Source organism: Anneissia japonica, unplaced genomic scaffold (genome assembly GCF_011630105.1).
Source record: "Anneissia japonica isolate Jap-2015-1 unplaced genomic scaffold, ASM1163010v1 scaffold288012_len1326614_cov192, whole genome shotgun sequence".
Classification (NCBI taxonomy): domain Eukaryota; kingdom Metazoa; phylum Echinodermata; class Crinoidea; order Comatulida; family Comatulidae; genus Anneissia; species Anneissia japonica.
This window is the reverse complement of record NW_022756612.1, coordinates 1,141,450-1,153,805: the sequence shown is the minus strand read 5'-3', so window position 1 is coordinate 1,153,805 and position 12,356 is coordinate 1,141,450. Positions and strand designations below refer to the sequence as shown.

General features: G+C 37.4%; 1 protein-coding gene across 1 annotated transcript in view; it reads right to left on the bottom strand.

Moving 5' to 3' along the window:
* Positions 1–10,026: 10,026 nt before the first annotated feature.
* LOC117124300 overlaps positions 10,027–12,356 on the bottom strand; it is a 2,937-nt gene continuing 607 nt past the window's right edge. Inside the window, exons 2-3 of the mRNA XM_033270485.1 lie at positions 11,718–12,353; positions 10,027–11,471 (exon numbers count right to left, since the gene is read on the bottom strand). Coding sequence (XP_033126376.1) covers positions 10,027–11,471; positions 11,718–12,353 — 2,081 coding nt within the window. The remainder of the gene's footprint in view (positions 11,472–11,717; positions 12,354–12,356) is intronic.

Below are 12,356 nucleotides of genomic sequence, written 5' to 3'. Positions count from 1 at the left end.
ATATATATATATATATATATATATATATATATATATATATGTATGTATACACACACGTATTATATACACACATAAATATACACACATACACACACACCCATATATGCATACACACACACACACACACATATATATACATATATATATATATTTATTTATTTATGCTCACCCCAATTCGACAATGTAGCAAAAACAGTGGCATTTAGTATTATTACGTAGATTTTACATTATGGGTTGCCGCCCATAGAAAAGGTAAAAGCTATCTTTAATGATAAATAACTAGCTCCCGGTACAGGTGTACATCGGTGGCGGACTCGAGGGTAAATTGCAAGTTTGCTAGCCTATACTCAAACATAGTCAAAATAAAAATGTATGTTCTTTTTTATACCGACATGGTTGTAGCTTCTTCTCTTCAGAAGAATTTATATTCCTGTACGTTTAACAAATTACAATTTAAACAAGATAATCTGATATTACAAACCCTCACCCTGTTGCGCCATATCTATGTATATATAGTCGATTCCGCTGGTTGTTGTTGTATTATAGGAGTGTAATATTAACAGATAAGATAGTATAATACATACTCAAAGTATCGAATGCACGCCATCGTGTCGGGATTCAATATTTCGACATTAATTATGTCATCATCAGGAATGATGATATAATTACCCTTGAGTCTGCCACTGCTGTACACCTGTACCGGAGTTGAGGATAGCTTTTAGGTAATAGACTAATACCTTTTCTATGGGCGGCAACCCATAATTAATGTCGAAATATTAAATCCATCCCGACATTTCGATACTTGGAGTATGTATTATACTATCTTATCTGAGATTAATCAGTGGACCTTTCGGTAATAATAACAGCTATTACATACTCATCAGGTGAAGTGTAGCCGAGCGCTGAAGGTCCACGTGTTATGTGTAAAGTTAATCGTATGTATGGGGTTCAAATATCTCTCTCGTATTTTTGTATTATTATTATTATTATTATTATTATTATTATTATTAATATTTTATTATTATTTTTTTCCATGCGATTATTATATTATTATTATTATTATTATTATTATTATTATTATTATTATTATTATTAACTTTTTATTATTTAGGCATAAGCATCTATAAAATACTTATTCTCATATTTTATTATTTTTCATAATTAGGCCTATTATAATTTTTTTTTTTTTTTTTTTTTGGTATAAAATTGAGACAGAAAATTGTGACATATACGACAAGAAATATTGAAAACACATACAATTTGCATCTTATTTCTCCACTCAATTCGTTAAACGAGTGTTATCATCATGGACTTAGGTGGCAAGCCCATCAATCATTGTTGCATGCCGTCCAGACCTACCGCTTCCTGTCTGTCCAACAAAATGTGGCACACGGGTCGAGTTGGCCGGCCTAGCGAACCAACTCGGTTCAAACGATTCGCTCGATTTAGCTCCGTCAGATGCGACCAAAAAATATATAAATGACGTTCTAAAATGTACATTTTACTTCTGATCAGCACCAAGTTCAAGGAAGGCCGAGATACATGTACAAGTGTCAAAGTGTGAAACTTTGAAGTCAATCGGTCTAGTAGTTTATGAGTTATGTGGCCGGAAGTACAGACAGCCCCACACTGAGACAGACCTACAGACCTACCCCACAGAGGTACAGACCAGCGGTATGGCGCCAGAAATTTGCCGACGAGGGTTCCGATGTGTCCGAAAGAAAGGTCTGAACCAAATGGCCGACGAAGTCTCAGTCGACATCATGGAATTTAAAAAAAAAATCATTTAATTGGGTTATGGAGAGTTTCATGGTTTAGTAATCAAAATAACGTTATTTGGATAAGCAAATTATATTATTTTAAATTTCGATCCAACGGCCCAGGTCTGTCCGACGGGAGGAAAATGCCTGCAATCGGTACAACTTGTTCACCCAAAACTACCAGGGAGACGAGGGCGCATTCAGATTATGTACTCGGCATAAAATGCTTTCGTAACATATTGTTCTCGGCACATGTTCACATACCACACCGAACGAAAAAGTTCTTGAAATACGATCATTCAGATTAAAAAACCATGTTCTTGGCATTTATACATGTGTAACATTTTGAGAGGAGCTCAGAGTCACTGTAGGCCTAACTTTATTTCCATTTTATTAAATTTGTCTCTTATACGATTCCAGGGTCTTCGTGGAAATCCCAAGATTGTCGGATACCTTTTGGAAAAGTTGCTTATTCCCAGATCTTTTGGTATTTTGTGCTTCTATCTCCCTTCTTCCCAAACTTCAACTACGCAATTCATTTTCGATGACTGCACTCCATGTGCTTCCTCTGTCAGAACATGTTTTCAGAATTTTGTTTTGTTCCAAAAGATTTAGGCCTACAGCATAAATTAATCAAGAGAACAGTAATACTGCTGTATTATAAAAGCACATAGAAAATATTTTTAGATTAAATTTCAAAATTTCCCGAATTTTTTACGCTTGCAGAAGTGATAATCTAATAAATTTTTATATTTGCACATGTGTACATTGCGCCTCGGAAAAATGTCAAAGCAGGTCAGGTCACGTCACTGAAGCCCGCCCAGTTATAACATTTTATGCTCGGCACACGTTCAGACTTCATTCCAGAGTCGTAGTTCGAAAACATTTTGTTCCGAGAACGTGGTTTAACTGGGTTCTAGCTAGAACATTCTGTGCTCGACATAAATTCCATTAGCACACGTTCAGACTACAAAAAATGACGTGTGCCGAGAACATTATGTGCCGAGAACACAGTCTGAATGCCCAGGTTGTAGCAGCTCTTGGCAGACTGCGGCCTGGTAGCAAAGTAATTATAATTTATACTACACAGGGCGTAATAGTAGTAGTATGCATAGGTACACTTTTTCGTTATAAAAAAATGTTAGCTTTCGCACACACATTGCTGAAGATTTGCTTATTAAAAGAGACACAAGTAGTAAAACCATTTTTAGTATAGGCAAGGAAGCGATACCATGTTCTTTATTCGCGCCTCATCTTCAAGCTGCCTTACATATTTTTTATGCAGGGATCCATGTTCTTTATTCGCGCCTCATCTTCAAGCTGCCTTACATATTTTTTTATGCGGGGATATTTTCATTTAAGTAATCTCTCCTGCTATCTTCTTCACCAACTAATCAAAACCCTTTCTCTCATCTTATTTTTAACTGCTATTTTTAACTGTTGTAGCAACATCATGGGCTACAGAGCCTGTAACGCGTCTTTTCTGAATAATCTCCAATTTTTATCACTCAGTCCTCTGGCTATAATTTCGATATGCCTCACAGTACCTAGTTGTTGTGTCTGACTAACCCAGCGACTGTTAAAGGTTCACCCAGGAGCCGTCTAAAGATTCTATTTGTAGATAAGTCAGAATACATGCATAATAATTTTTGTTACTTGACTGCAAATTGAAAGGAAATATATGTCTCTTCGAATTGAATATAATTTAATCTTCAAATTTATCTAGTAGCCCTGACATCAGATCATTGAGCGATAGCTTTGAATGCAGATAGAAACGTTCTCTTTCTCCTCAAATTGATCTCCTTTTGTGCCTAGAAAAACGTAGTAATACATTTGAATTTGAATTTTATGATTGACTGATTAAATCAATTTCACAAATATAATACTCTACATACAGTAAACCAGTTCACATTACAAAGACTAAACAAAATATTAAAACATATTTATTATAAACGTGGAATACTAACCTTGTTTACAAAATATGGATTTATCTAATATAAGATCTTTTAATTTCCTTGATGCTGTGGTATCAAGCAAATGCAGCCCGTCTATAATTCCACTAAAGTCCACGATAGATTGGTTAACCAAAATTTCCAGGCAGATCCAAAGCTGAACAGCACTGCTTCTAGGTGATTGCCTGTTGATTTCATATACATACACAAAGATAAAAACAATATTAAAAATGTGCACAGATATTTATAAAAAAATATTTTAAAGTTTTGACACTCCATACCTTAATATCATCAATGCATAAGCCTACATCTTCGTTTACATCAGTCATTTCCCACTTCAAAACATGTGAGTAAGTGTTATATATTGTGTGGAGCGCCACCAGGCGAGGGTATTGAATAAAAGGGCAGACATTCATGATGGCGGCTGTTCGAGCATAGTGCTGTGTAGTCTCAGTTATTCTGTGTTGTAGTCTCGGTCACATATACACAATTGGCGACCTATCAACCTATAGTTGATTGCTGAACGTCACAAGTTTTGGACGGCGTATCAAGGAGAGGGAGAAACGATTGCGGACTTATAGTTCATCTTAAAAAGTTGGCATCGACGTGCTCGTTTAGTAATTTTTTAAACGATGCTTTGCGAGATATGCTTGTGTCTGGCCTTCATGTAAAAATGGCTAGGACACAAACTCATTTGTTGTACGTGGCTGATTTCACATTTGAGAGTGCTAAGAAAAAATGTATATCTGATGCGTTAGCTCGTATTGCAAATAAGCAATATATGGATGCCAGTACGTCTTCTACTACAATGGAAAATCATCGGCTTCAGCATGCGGGAGGAAGGACAAGCACACCAAGGAAACCAAATTACTATGGCAAGTCTGCATCGAGTCCAGCTTTGAGATGCAAATGCTGTGGCAGTAACCATTCGGCTGACAGGTGTATAATTTGTTTTGGCTGTAAGCAGAGGGGACATGTTAAGGCTGTTTGCACGGAAAAAAAAAGGCAGTTCGAGTCGTTCAGGCCCTGCACAAATTAAGACTGGACATAGCAAATTCAAACATAAATCTAGGCAGGATTCAAGATATGTAGAATCATATGATGTAGATGAGTATGAAAAGGTCATTGATGATGTAGACTGTAGAGGGTTATTTAGAAGTGGGGATGATAAAAATAAACCCATTAAGCTAAATATTGATGTTGTTAATGCTACTATAGAGATGGAGCTTGGTACTGGAGTCTCAAGGTCCACAATCTCTAAAGCAGTATAATGATGTGTTAAGTGATTTTCCTTTGGAAAGAAATACCTGTACCATTATATTACGTAGTTATACCGATGACCCAGTTCCGGTTGCAAGAAGCATAAAAGTCCCAGTTAGTTATAAAAAGGGACTTTTATTTGATTTGGAATTAATAGTGGTTACAGGGAAACGTCCAACTTTGTTTGGAATGGATTGGCTCAATTTTATTAAATAAGATTGGAAAAATATCTTCACTGTTAATGTTAAGGATACGTCACGTAATAATGTGAGGATACCCAAATCCAAGTCATTTCCACATGCATTGTTGGAACGCAAAAGCAATTTATTCTCTACTGAGAATTCAGGTATAAAGGGTATAAATGGTATAACTGCATCATTGAAGTTAAGATGCTAGGCCTCTGTTTCAGAAGGCAAGGCCTATTCCATACTCAATGACGGAGAGTGTCAAAGTAGAGTATAATCAACTCATTGGGCTTCCCCGGTGGTACACGTTTCTAAGAGTGACGGGTCAATTAGAGTGTGTGGTGATTTCAAGGCTGTAAACAAAGCTATTGAAGATGATAATTATCAGTTGCCAAATGTACAAGATCTATTTGCACAATTCAGTAAGAAAGGTAAACAGCCAAAGGTATATTTAGTATTAGATTTGGCAGGTGCGTTTAACCAACTGTTGTTGGACGAAGCATCATCAAAATTGGTGGTTCTAAACACACACAAGCTGTCCGGTGAGGATGGTTGCATCTTGTGGGGCAGAAGAGTGTTAATTCCCGATGATTTACACAACCGCATTTTGGCGAAACTACACGAGAATCATACTGGCATGTGTAGAATGAAGGCGCTGGCCAAGTCTTTTGTTTGGTGGCCAGGTCTCGATAATGCTATAGAGGAGTTAGTTAGGTCCTGTTCGGATTGCATAGAAACTCAGGCTTTGTTGTTATGGCCGTGGGCTAAGAGACATGACAGCGAGTACATATTGATTATACAACGATAAAAGGTCACGATTCCTTAATTGTGGTAGACAGTTACTCTAAGTGGTTGGAGGTGGTTGCAATGAACAGCACCACTTCTTCCGCTACAATTACTGCATTAAGGGTAATGATTGCAAAATTTGGTTTGCCGCAACAAGTCGTGAGTGATAATGGACCTCAGTTCATTTCTTAACTTGAATGGTATTAGTCATACCTTATGTCCGCCGTACCATCCCTCTAGTAATGGATTGGCAGAAAGACATGTCCAGACTTTTAAACGGATGTACCAAAAGTCAAATAAATCATTGCCGTTACAGCATCGGTTAGCTGATGTATTATTTCGTTATAGGAATATTTTCTCACACTACAACAGGACACAATCCGTCGGAGCTGTTCCTTAAGAGGACTCCAAAAACTAGATTGTCTTTAATTTAACCTAGCCTCCAGCAAAGCGTGGAAAAGAAGCAGATAGCTTCTAAATTTCACACTGATGGTAAATCCCCTAAACCGAGAGTGTTTGACTTGTAATATAGAGTTCTATAGAGCGTTGATAGACACTCTAAAGAAATTTTATAGAAAAAAAAAATCTAGAAAAATCTATAGAATTTATTGCTGCGAAGCAGCCAATTCATATTCTTGACAGCAATTTGACCTCTGAAAGGTCATTGTTTGTCAAAAAAACAAGGGCCTAAGACGACTGAAAAGCGGAGTTTCCTTCTTTCGTTCTGCCGGGTAAAATCAATTACTTTAGGCGAGGTTTGTAGACTAACCAAGACGTACCAACGTCCGCATGTCGCGCTAGCCTTATCCTACTTAAGGCCTAGACTAGCTAGGATGGTATAGGCCTAGCCTTGAAGGGACGAAGGTCCCAATGAAAAGCAACGTCGCTCCTTGATAGCTAACATTGTCTATTTAACATCACATTAATTCATTATTAGACCTTTAGTTGTCTTTTGAATTGTACTCCACAAATCTCAGCCGATACCTCGCACAACTCGAGTAACGTCTCGTATCTATTGTCGTGACGTCATGGCTCGCTGGCTCACACTTGCGATGTCTCGCACTTTTGTGATCAAATAACACCCTGGCTCGCACTTTGGCAACACTCTTTGGCAGTCAACTCGCCCCTAGAAAACCCGCCCTTGGAAACTTGCCCCATACAAAAAATGTACACTTCCTAGACCATGCAGTCTTCAAAATAAAAATTGTAATCTTTGGTAATCAACTACATTTTCCACATACATAGAAATTTTTGAAACTTTATTTAAAAAACCTAAACAATATTTCACCACTATAGACACTTTTTGACAAAAATGAAAAATTACGACTTTTTTACCCAATGAGAAGTGTTCTAATATAGACAATGGGTCGTGTCTCATATTATTTGTTATATTTTTATTATTCATTATTTTCACTTGACTCGCATAAATAATTTTGTTCGAAGAACATTAATATGCAGTTGTACTTCGCAGCACTTTACTTGCAATTTGCAATTTCTAGTTTAGAGTATTATAGAAAAACAAAATATAGTTTTTTTAGAAACATTTTAATTTTCTATAGAACTACAACAATTACTATAGAACTTTACATACATCTGTTTTATAGAATTTATATAGAATTTTCAATAATTATATCGACTTCTATAGAATTCACGTACAGTTCTATAGGAAGTTAGACAAATTATATAGAAAAGCTTATAGAAAATTACCATTATGAAAAAATTCCATAGAAAGTTGATAGAATTTTCATAGAAAAAGACACAGGTTTCTATAAAATGTCTACAGAATTTTGATAAATTTCTATTAAAAAATCTATAGACTTATTAGTATTTCCATAGAGATTAATTATTTTATAGAAAATATAAACATTCTAAAGAATACATATATAAAGTTATAGAATGTTTTTGAAATAAATCAGAATTCTATGGAGTTTCTGTATGTTGATTCTATATAATTTTTTAAAACCTGACCTATAGAGTTTCTGTAGAAAATCTATAGGAAACCAGATAATGTCTTAATAGAATTCTATTAAAACTCTATATGGTTCTTTAGAAAGTTGATAGAAACTCTAAAGAATGTTCTTAGAACCTGAACCAAACAATCAACTACTGTATAGAGTTTCTTTAAAACTTTATTTTCTATAGAATGTACAGAATTCCAACTTTCAAAAAACTTACTTTTAATAAAATGTCTTTAGTTAAATATCTAGATAAACTTGTTGTAATGCCATTTTATTTTCTCTTCTCTTGTTTATTCCAATTGTACTGCACAGCCAGTTATGAAGTATTTATTTAACAATCAGCTAAAACTTTATTGATATTACTTCAGATCATCACTGACAATGTTTTTTAAATCAGCTGCCATATCTTTTAACTTGATCAACATAAAAACTTTTACCGCTGCAGCACTTCTGAGGAGATATAAATACATTAATAGATTATAGATTTGGAGAAATTTGTTATAAACATGTAATAAAATAAGCATGCAAAACTACTATAGGGCTAGGACTAAGCCTTATGACTAGGCCTATAGGGTGAAGTAATGTATAAAAAAAGAGACACTTACCAAAACACATCCCATATACATATCAAGTTGATGAGTTGCACTGAGACTGCCAGTGTGAGAACATTAATGATGGAAGCGATCAGTTGACACGGGCTGGCAGTTGGCTAAGCCCAGCCAGTAGGGGTTGCCTATGACTAGCCTAGGCTAGGGCCTGCCTAGGCTGAGGTACCTTCATTGTCTTCCTTGCAAAAAATATGAATGATGAGCGTGAGACATAATACTGGATCTCGAGTAGGCCTAAATATAGTTCGTTTTCAATCCATTAATGAACAGAAATCGTATCGAAACAAACCATGGTCATGCGTTTTGTAATTCGACCATCTCGTACACACGTACATACTGGCCTGTACCTCTGATATTCAAAGGGCGCGTACAGCCTACTATTTTATTGTGGCGCACTCACTCGCTTGTTTTGCCTACATGGAATATCAGTGCGCCAGGTTCTGCACGTGAGACTCTTAGAGTCAGCTAAAATATAAACATATAAATTAGAATACAAAAGAGGCCTATGTAGAATAACATTTAATAATGTTGGTCCTAAATATCAAGATTAAAACATTTCATCTTCTTACAAGAAGGCTGATTTTAGAAAGCTTTCGAACCTTGTTTTGCCGTTTTCTTACGCGAAACGCGATGTGTTTGTTGTTTGTTGCAGAGCTACCGAATTAGCATATTCATGCTCCATTTTGATTGCTAGAAATCAGGGAAATCGATTTCTGTTTTGTGATAAAGTGCATGCAGTTGAATTTGATAAAGTAATGAAATATTTTTCACTTCATAAACGTTAACTTCATAAACATTGATATAATTCATTAAAAAAAACGTTGTTAAACATCATAAAACTTGAATGCGATTATTGCACATTCCGGATATTGAATTACTACTTAATGACAATGTGTATATTGTTTTGTATCTATTTTGATTGAACATATAATGACAAGTTTCAGTATATTATTTTAAATGGTTATATGAATTGCCTGTCATTGTATTGACTGTTTTCTGTTGTGGTTATTGTGTTCATTGATTTGTTATTCGTCTCCGAAGCGTGTTGGTCGGCGGCTTATTCGACCGGATCTGGTAATTGTGTTATACGTCGATCCTGTGCTTCTCGTGTTGGGATAGGCTGGGTTGTTGTGGTTATTATTTTTTGGTTTGGGTGGTTGTAGCTGTGTTGGATTTTCAGCAAAGTGTACGTGTCGGCATACTGGTGTCGTATCATCGTCTTCATATTGTGATATTGTATTGTTTGGTTCTTATGGTATGGTCTCTTGTGTCAGTTGGGTTGTCGGTTACTGATGGTGTATTCCTGGTGTTGCTTGTGATATCAAATTCTGATACGTCTCTGATTTCGGATCTATTCCTCCTCCACGTTGATCCATTGTGTGTAATAACCACGTATGACCTTGGTTCTTTGCAAACGTTTGTTAATTCTGCAGTAATCCAAATGCGTCTGACTCGCACCTTTTGACCTGTGTGAAGTGGTTTTAGTTCAGCTCCAGCATGCTTCTCATGGTATTGTTTCATTTCCTGCTGTCTTGATATAAGCTTATCATGCACTTCTGATGCTTGATGACTTCTGACAAGTGATGACTTGGAAGCGTTGTTCTTACCAGTCGACCAAACATCATTTCTGCAGGTGATGGTAGGCCGGGTCCAATCGGGGTTGCCCGGAGATGTAATAAGGCAACTTGTATGCTTTGCCTAGTCTGTGTGCATTTCTTGATCAAGGATTTCAATGTTCTAACTGTGCGCTCTGCCAGTCTGTTTGAGCAGGGATATCTTGGAGAAGAGGTAGTGTGTTTCACTCCCCAGTTTCTGTACATTTCTTTGAAGGGTTGGCCGCTGTACTGTGGACCGTTGTCCGAAACGATTTCTGCCGGTGCTCCAAAAAGGCTCATTGTTCCGCTCACAATACGTGCAATAGTGGTGCTTGACGTAATGTTTAACTTATGGACAATAGGATATTTGGAATAGTAGTCCGTTATTACTATGTAGTCATCTTTACCAATTGAGAACAAATCAGCAGAGAGCTTGGTCCAAGGCGTTGTTGGGATGTCGTGTGGCTCCAATGGTTCTTTGTGCTGTGAAGGCTGGTGCTCCTGACATGGCTGGCACAACTTTATTGCTCTTTCGATGTCTTTATCGATTCCTGACCAATACACTGTCTCTCTGGCAAGCCTTCTGGTTCGTTCAATCCCCATGCGTCCTTGGTGCAATTGTTCTAGGATGTTTGTTTGGAGATTCTTTGGGATTATTACTCGTATGCCATTGAACATTACTCCATTGGAGATCCCTATCTCGTCTCGGTATGGCCAGAACACTCTAATGTCTTCCGGAACTTGCTTTATGTTCTCTGGCCATCCAGCAATTACAATTTGCCATAGTGTCTGTAACACTCGGTCGTTTGAGGTCTCGTTTTGTAGTTCCTCTTGCTTGCTAGTTGCAAAGCTCATTAGGTCAGTATTGAGTGTGTCTTCAATATCGTCAACCTCGAGCTTGATCGGTACATCTTGTGTTTTGCTTGGGTTTGGCAGTCTGCTTAGGGTGTCCGATAATACCATTAAGCTTCCTGGCTTATATTTGATAGTGCAATCATATCCTTGTATTTTGATAAGTTGTCTCTGTAGGCGTGGAGGTGTGCTTGTAAGTGGCTTCTTCCAGATCATCTCTAATGGCTTATGATCGGTTTCCACCAAGAATTCTTTTCCAAACAGATATGTATGGAATCTGTTGATGCCAAATACGAGAGCAAGTGTCTCACGTTCTATGTTAGAGTAGTTTGCTTGTGCTGGTGAGAGACTTTTCGATGCAAATGCGACTGCTTTGCCGTTTTGTAAAATACAGGCTCCAAGGCCCTTCTGGGATGCGTCTACTTCTAAGATAGTTGCTTTGTTTGGATTGTAGTACTGCAGGCAAGCTTCTGCTGTGATTGCCTTCCTTATCTCATCTAGAGCGTGTTGGTGATCTTCGTGCCACAACAATGGTGTCTTTTTTCAGAAGATCTCTCAGTGGCGATGCTTTCTCTGAAAAGTTAGGGATATATGCCGATAGGAAGTTTAATAGTCCAAGGCATCTCTGAAGATCGTCTTTGTCTCGTGGAACAGGCATAGCATGAACATCTTCGATTTTTCTTGGATAAAGAGATATCCCGTCTTTGGAGTAAATGTATCCAAAGAATTGATATGATCAGGTTTTATTGTACACTTCTTACTTTTGAAGACTAGCCCACGTCTGGCTGTCTCTAGAAGGTTGTGTAGGTTTCTGTCATGCTCTTCCTCGGAGCGACCGATCACTGCGATGCAGACACAGCCATCCGCCTGATTGATTATTCGATCCATATGTTGTTGAAACACATCTTGGCTCACTGATAGACCGAATGGCAGCCGTTGGAAACAGTATCTTCCAAATGGCGTTCGGAACGTGGTTAGTTCCTGTGATTTCTTTGCAAGGTGGACAGACCAATAACCTGCTTTGGCGTCTAGCTTTGAGAAGTATTTAGCCTGCGAGAATGCTGGGTTTAGCTCCTCTAGTGTCGGCAATTTGTGGGGGCATCTCTTAAGGTTTTGGTTCAGTTGCTTAGGATCAATGCATATTCTGATTGATCCGTCTTTCTTGAGCACACTCGTTATGGAACTGCACCAGTCTGTGTGATGTTGTATCTTTCGAATGATAAATTGTTTTTCCATTTCATCTAGCTCTTTCTTTATTTTCTGCTTGATGTGTACGCTGCATTTTCGAGGAGCATCTATTGATGGGTTTGCGTCCTCTTTGAGATGTAGAACTGCTTCGCCTCTGAAGATTCCTATTTTGTCGAACTGCTGTGTGTACAGTTGTTTTAGATCATTCACTA